The sequence below is a fragment of the Crocodylus porosus genome, unplaced genomic scaffold (genome assembly GCF_001723895.1).
Source record: "Crocodylus porosus isolate Cpor-Errol unplaced genomic scaffold, CroPor_comp1, whole genome shotgun sequence".
Classification (NCBI taxonomy): domain Eukaryota; kingdom Metazoa; phylum Chordata; order Crocodylia; family Crocodylidae; genus Crocodylus; species Crocodylus porosus.
Genome location: NW_017728943.1, coordinates 123,616,007 through 123,623,181, shown reverse-complemented (window position 1 = coordinate 123,623,181; position 7,175 = coordinate 123,616,007). Strand labels below are relative to the sequence as shown.

At 39.9% G+C, this 7,175-nt stretch overlaps 1 protein-coding gene across 1 annotated transcript in view; it reads right to left on the bottom strand.

The window, feature by feature from the left end:
- The window catches only part of SHPRH (SNF2 histone linker PHD RING helicase), a 97,612-nt gene that overhangs the window by 33,634 nt on the left and 56,803 nt on the right, over window positions 1-7,175 (bottom strand). Inside the window, exons 21-23 of the mRNA XM_019550123.1 lie at window positions 6,625-6,850; window positions 3,662-3,805; window positions 297-398 (exon numbers count right to left, since the gene is read on the bottom strand). Coding sequence (XP_019405668.1) covers window positions 297-398; window positions 3,662-3,805; window positions 6,625-6,850 — 472 coding nt within the window. The remainder of the gene's footprint in view (window positions 1-296; window positions 399-3,661; window positions 3,806-6,624; window positions 6,851-7,175) is intronic.

Below are 7,175 nucleotides of genomic sequence, written 5' to 3'. Positions count from 1 at the left end.
GAAGTATCACCTCCTTGGTTCTGTTTGTCACGCATCTGCTGATGCATGATAAAGTGCCATTAGCTTTGCTGATGACTTTGTCACACTGACAACTCATGTTCATTATGTGATTATGTAATATATCATGTGGTAGTCACTCACAATACAAGGTAATAAGATTATAGTTTTACTTTAAAGATGCACTGTAATCTACTGATAAACATATATATATAAATGAAAGCACTGAAGTGGATTGCCAATTTGTGCACTAGAGGGTGACACTAAATTGTAATATGGGAGTAACAAGTATACTGTACCTTCTCTAAATTAGTGAGATACAGGAGCTGGCCTAGTTTCTTCTGAAGCTGGGATTTGGCAACTGCCTTGTCATTCAAAAGTTTCACTCGATTTTGTTCTACCTAAAAAACAGCATATATTAAACATGGATATGGAATCATACAAAAGAGGGTCAAAGATAGGGATGGAAAGGACTTGAGGAGACTAATCAAACCCCCTGCTCAAGGCAAAGTCTTCCTTGTTTAAGCCATCCCAGAAAGACATTTGTCTAACCTGCATTCAACATTTTTTAGTATTGGAGAGTCCACAATCTCTCTATAATCCATTCTAGTTCTTAACCACCCTCAGAATTAGACAGTTCTTCATATATCCAGCTGAAATCTCCATGATTTCTTGTCCTGTGCCCTGTATCCATGGAGAACAATGCATTGCCACCCTCTTCATAAGAACCTTCCTGGTATTTTAGGCCTGTTATGGAACGCCTTAGTCTTCTCTTCGTAGACTAAATCTCAATTCCTTCAAACCCCAACTTGTATGAAATATTTTCTAGACCTCTAGAAAAATGGCAGGAGGTGGGGAGGGAGAGAGGAAAGTACATAGCGAGTGGCCCAAGTGGCATGCAGCCTCCTGGTCTACACCCATGCAGTGCATGGCCACCAAGAAGTTGGAGAGCCCTGATTGACAGAATAATTGATGCCAGCACCTAATGATAAGTCTTCAACCAACCTGTGTGAGCTGACCCCAACTGTTTAGTAATTTTTCACAACCTATGCTGTAATTTTTCACAACCTAATTTTTCACTTTAGTTTTCTCTGTTCTTCATTTAGCCCAGTGGTTCCCAACTAGGGTGCTATAAGACCTTTTCAGGGGTGCCACATAACAGCTGCTGCCACCACAATGGCCACGTAAAATGTCCTGCCTACCTTGTGCACAGCTAGACCAGGAAGGGCATGGGCATGGGTGCTTGCTCCTTCTCTTGGTAAAGGTTCTTGATAGCATAACACAGGCAAGAGAGCCTGCTTGTGCCATGACCCTTCCCTGCACAACATCACCCAAGAACATTCCTGCATGCCTGTTTCCAGGAGGAGCATGGGAGGAGGAGGGCAGATTAGAAAAGGCTGTAGCATAGGCAGCCTCTCCTGCCTGTTTTAGTCTTATTAGAATACCCAAATGGAAGTAGGGGAACACAAATGCCACAACCCTGTCCAGCCTGGGTGTGCACAAGGCACATAGGGCACTTTTACCTGAGTGCAGTGGCAGCATACCGATTGAGAACAACAGAAGTAAACTGAGGCAGTACAACAGTGGTTGTCACCCAGGGGTGCCACCAAATTCAAAAAGTTTGTGGAGAGATGTCCTAAATCTAATAAAGTTGAGAACCACTTAGTTAGCATATTCTATTACAATGGATTTGTCCAGTTGACTTTCGTTTCTAGTCAATTTTAATCCTGCAAAAGCTCCAAACACTACAGATAAACACTGAGGACTAAAAAAAAAAATAAGTGATTCCTCTTTAGTTTAATCAATAAATTTCTATGGTTTTGTAAAAAGTCTGTTCTTTAAAAAGGAAAATTCTACATTTTGAATTATAACCTGATCATGCCACTTAAAAATTAATTTTTCAATCCTATTTTTGCAGGGTAAGTTGAAATGTTTTGCTGAATGCAGAATCTAAGAAGTTGTAGAAAATTAGAAAGCAAGCATCTAGCTCATTGTTACTCCTCTGTTTTTATCCTGGTCAGCATGGATGTCTAGTGCCTCTTGAGTTAGCTCCCCCAACACAACTCAGTGACCGGGGTGGGCAGCCAATCCTGCTGGCCGGGGAAAGGGAGTTTCCTGGTGGCCGATCTCACTCACTGTAAAAGCGGCCAGCGCTCCCCAACTGGCGTTTGTGGGGGTGCGGGGGTTTACTGGTACTCCGGCCTGCCCTACTGCCCCCCAGCTAAACAGGGAGCATGGCCTGACAGGCGGTGCACTGGCGCTCTCAGGGGGTGCACATATATCCCCTGCATGCCGCCCCTGCTGGTCAGTGTTGTTATTCGCGTAGAAGCATTCTGGCAGGTGCTGTCTGTACTGCAGCAGGTAGCATGAGTGTTTGTTTGAGGACCTCAACATTATGCACTTGATTGTCACAAATACAGTTCAGTGGCAAAGACTCAATAAGGTTTATTACTTACAAAGTACCACCTTGCTAACACACTTGTCTAAAAGTTGCAAGCCCTGGATGCTTGTGATAAGACACAGGCTCAGCTTGCATAGAGAAAGAGAGAGAAGAGAGTCCCATAGGCCGAGTACAAAGTTCCACAATTTTTCAGGCCTCCTCATAGCAATTCAAGCAATTTGTTTGCATTAGATACTTACAAAAACAGCACCATCCCTCACCAAACTACCCTAAATCCTTGTACCTTTTGATATCCTCTTACATGCATTTTGGACTCTTTGGCAATCAATCAATCAATTTTTGTCAACGGGTTATCAAGCTTAACTTCAAAAACACCAGTCTCGGGCTGTGGTGGGTAAGGTGTTAGCCTTCAGTCAGGCCTGCTTTTAACAAAACCTTTATGGCTGGGCACAGAAATTACATAAACTGGTACAAATGATCAGAAACCAGTTCAAATCTGTAACACAAAAGAAATTCAGTGCATACACACCACTTTCAAAAGGGCCAAAACCAGTTTAGGATAAACCTAGATAGATACAGTATCAGACTTAACTGATTTACATTAAATTGGTTTATTGAACTTTTGTCTCAGATCCCCATGAGTTGTATATGTACTGCGAAATGCCGGTATTAATCAATAAGGCCTACACCCATATCTTTATATCTATATATAATGACAGATATATAAACAATATATTTATATATAGACGAATTGTTACAGATATACATACATATAGATATCTATGTATAGTTATAGGCCCCCTTTACACATTACAACTATTGTACAATTAATTGATTAACTGTGCAATTGCCAGTTACATGTGAAAAGTAGGTATCACACAATAAAAAGCTCCAACCAGCTATGAAGTTAGACCTCAGAAATGTGGACTAACTTTATAGCTGGTTGCTATAATTTGCACGTGTAGCATTGTCTCCTCTGCAGTCTCCCTTCAGCTGAGGGGGCTCCCAGCTCCAGAGGCACACCATGCCCAGTGAAAAACCCCAGACCCAGCAAATCATGGCTGCTGCCAACTCTAGGATTCAGAGGTGTGTGAAACCTCAGGATCCTGGGGATTACAGCTACCGTTCTCCTTGTCCAAAGTCTCCTAATGTATATTGATGTTACATAAGGCAAAGTATCTGTCTACACACATACGGAGAGAAAGAGAGAGAGAGAGAGAGAGAGAGAGAGAGAGAACGGGAATGGGAACAAGAGAACACTACCTCATGTGGTTCTATGATGTGAAGTACTGGAGGGTTCGGCTTGGGCTCATCAGGATGACGCACTCTCAGCCGTTCTGTGGCCATGGCAAGTTCATCAATAGCAGACACATGATCCCTCAATACCATCCAATATTCATGAAGTAACTATAAAATCAAAAATGATTACTAAAAATACTCAGGTAGTCTCCAGTATACTCCTGCATCACATTGTAAGCAAATTTACTGCCAAATCTCAATCTGAATCTTTAAATGAGGATTTCACAATCATGCAACTACCACAACTTTCTCTGAACCAGAAACTAAAAGATTATGGCTATGCTTTATCTTGCTCTCTTGGTACCGACTTTATGTACAGTTATGAATGAACATACTATCATAACCACTACAAATACATTAACACATCTAGAAACCAGGAAGCTGGCTGCATTTGTTTGACTCCACATAGCTTCAATTAAGAAAAGGAGTAACACTTGCTGCAAAGCAAGAAGTACTAAGGAAGCACTCTTAGATGAAGCTGAAACATTTTGTTCACTGAAGCAACAATACTAATATAAAAAATGCTGACATACAATCTTAGAACGTTCTTGATAACACAGAAAAAGTAATGTTCAAAAGAAAGCCAGAGGCATTGGGTTCTATTCACACACTGATTACCAGATACTTCAAATGTTAACTATTATAACTATTTACAGAAAACCAACAGATCATAAGCACAGTTCACAGTTTTCGCTCAGGAGTTTATGGTGATTATATTGTAATTTGTTAGTTTTTAAACTCCTGCAATTTTTTTCTGTTAAAGCTTTCTAGAACACTTTAAGTATTTTAACTGGTGGTCCTTCTCTGAAACCCAACAATTATCCCCATTTCTTTTCTGGCTTTTGGCTTCAAGGCCAAAAGATGCATACGATCTTGATTTCTTACTCTAAAGATATTCCTTAATGTGGGTTTTTGGGGTGTAATTTTTTTTAAATAAAGAAAAAAATATGAAGCATTGGTTCTGGAGCCTATACCTTAACAAATCACACATGCATACTCATTGTGCATGGCCACTGACATACAATTACGTAGAGAGAAATAAATTCAATGTAGTCTACATCACAAATAAGAAAAATAAAAATAAAACTGCTTATAAAAACGTGATGAAAGAAAACTAATAATCACCCCTGAGGACAACCTTAAGCGTTTCCTTGATGTTATCAATATCTTTTCCTTCTAGTCAGAGTCTTGATTTTACAGCTAACACCAGTTCCTTCTTCTCCTGAATACTGCTTTACATTAAGTGTTCATCTCTGCATGTAGTTTTAATAGAACAGATGCATAAAAGCTCTGAAATTAGTACCCACTAATAGAAAAGCAAGCAGTTACTTCAGCTTTCTTCTTTAAGCAAATGTTTAAGCAAGTGAAGTGGTATTACAGTGGGCAAAGCTTCCCAATTTTAAATAAAGCTGTCAAGCTAGTCTGTATAATTAGAAAAGAAACTAGAACAGTTCCCCTCCTCCCTTGCCTACAAGGAATTGGCACTGACAAAGCACATATATTTATATGAATTCTAAAACTAATCAAACACATGCGTGCCTTTGATTAAATGCAGCAGCTCTGGTATTTCAGGATAGGGTCAAAAGCCAGAACAAACTCCGTTCTAGATTTGGGAGTTCATACCTCAAAATGAACAGAACAGAATCAATGTTTCCAGGCCAGCACAGATGGATTCACAAATGTACTACTTTTATTGTCACTGGCATATTAGTTTTCCTTCTGTTTCCCAAAGCAATAGAACACGAAGAGACTATTTGTACCCTTCCTACACTAGCAATAAACCACAGTAATTGTCTGGCTTATGTCAAAAATACATTTTTTCTTTGTGCCAATTATAAAAAGTTCTGTACATAAAATAGTGAAATCTGAGATAAAAAGCTAGGGCCAACATTTTTAGTCAATATTTAGGTATCTAAAAAATGGCCTGAATTTCAGAAAATACCTGAAGTGTAGAAAGTACTTGAGAATCACCTAAATCAGGTGCCTAAATACTGATTTAGAGGCCCAGGGGTTCGTTCACATTGCTTTTGAGGTCATGGAGCAAGCTAGCCCTTTAATGAAGTACTGGCATCAGTCTCACTTGTCAATCAGTTTACTCCTCAGTCCAAGGGAATACATAACTAACAACCAGGCCTACTATAGAATAAAGGTAGACTGAACTAAAGCAAGAGGAGTTTTGGGGCATGCTGGGGAAGAGGCAGGTTGGTGATAACTCTCTGTAACTATAAAGCAAGTTGGAAAGACATGTAAGAAACAGAAGCCAGTCAGACAGAAGCCCCAATTAAGGGAGCTGCAAAAGTATTGGCACTAGTAGGACACGCTTATAAGCTCAGGTTTAGCTATAGTAAATTACTTTTAAGTAAAGAGGAAAGCCTATATGGTTATTAGAGACTGTTGTAAATGAAAAGGAACAACTGAACCCAGAATACAGAATTGGTGATTTACAATCCATGTTTAGAATGGGAAAAGTATTGTGAAGACTTAAGTTATAACAATTTAATGCGAGACAAAAAGTAAACTAAAGTGGCAGATGAAGCAGATAATGGATTCAGTGAACCCCACTACATACAACTCTGTTAAAATACGAAAATTAAATTGACTAAGTCAAATGATACAAGGTAGAAATTAACACCTGAGGCAGTGGACAGGCCTGACATTGGATTTGCTGAGTCCTGTTACACACAGACTTAATTAAATGAGGAAAAAAAGAATACAATTGGTGCAATGTTTTCATAGATGAAACTATACAGGTCCATACTGACTTGTTTTAGGAACTATGAAAGCAGATAAACACTACTCAAGTTAATCTGTGCAAAAACTTAATAAGCCCTAACGTTAGGTTTCTAAGATAAATTTGGGCTTGTGTTTATGTTACATGAAGTAAGTTGCAGTAATGTTTCTTCAAAATCACACCCACAGTGCAGTACCTTGTATTCCTTCTTCCATGCTTCAAAGAGCTCCAGAAACGTGTTGCCCTCTTCAGTTAGTTTAGCATCCAGACGGTGAGCTTTGGCAAAAGAGAGTATGGCTTTCAAGGCACGCTCTGTCTCACTTGCTGCCCAAAGTCCTCGGCTTGTAGTGGGTAAACGGTCATCAACAAGCCCTTCTTCATCTTCTATCATCTCCTCAAAAATAGCCATCTGACCTTTCACACTTAAATATACCAAAATACACCAAGTGTCACTGATTTCTGACCTCCATGCCCACTGCTGCATTTTGATTTTCTTTTGTAGCATACTACTGTTTGCTATGGAGGGGCAGGGTGTGGAGAAAGGAGGAGAGAAGGGAAAGGGAAAGGAGGGAAAAAACCCCACACATGATGGCACAACAGTAGACCAAGAAACTGGATATATCAAGTAGGCAAAATAATAATGATCCTCCCTATCTGAGGGATGTGAATAGGATGGGATTCAACACAGACAAGTGCAAGGTGATGCACCTCGGGAGGAACAACCGGCACCATACCTACAGGTTGGGG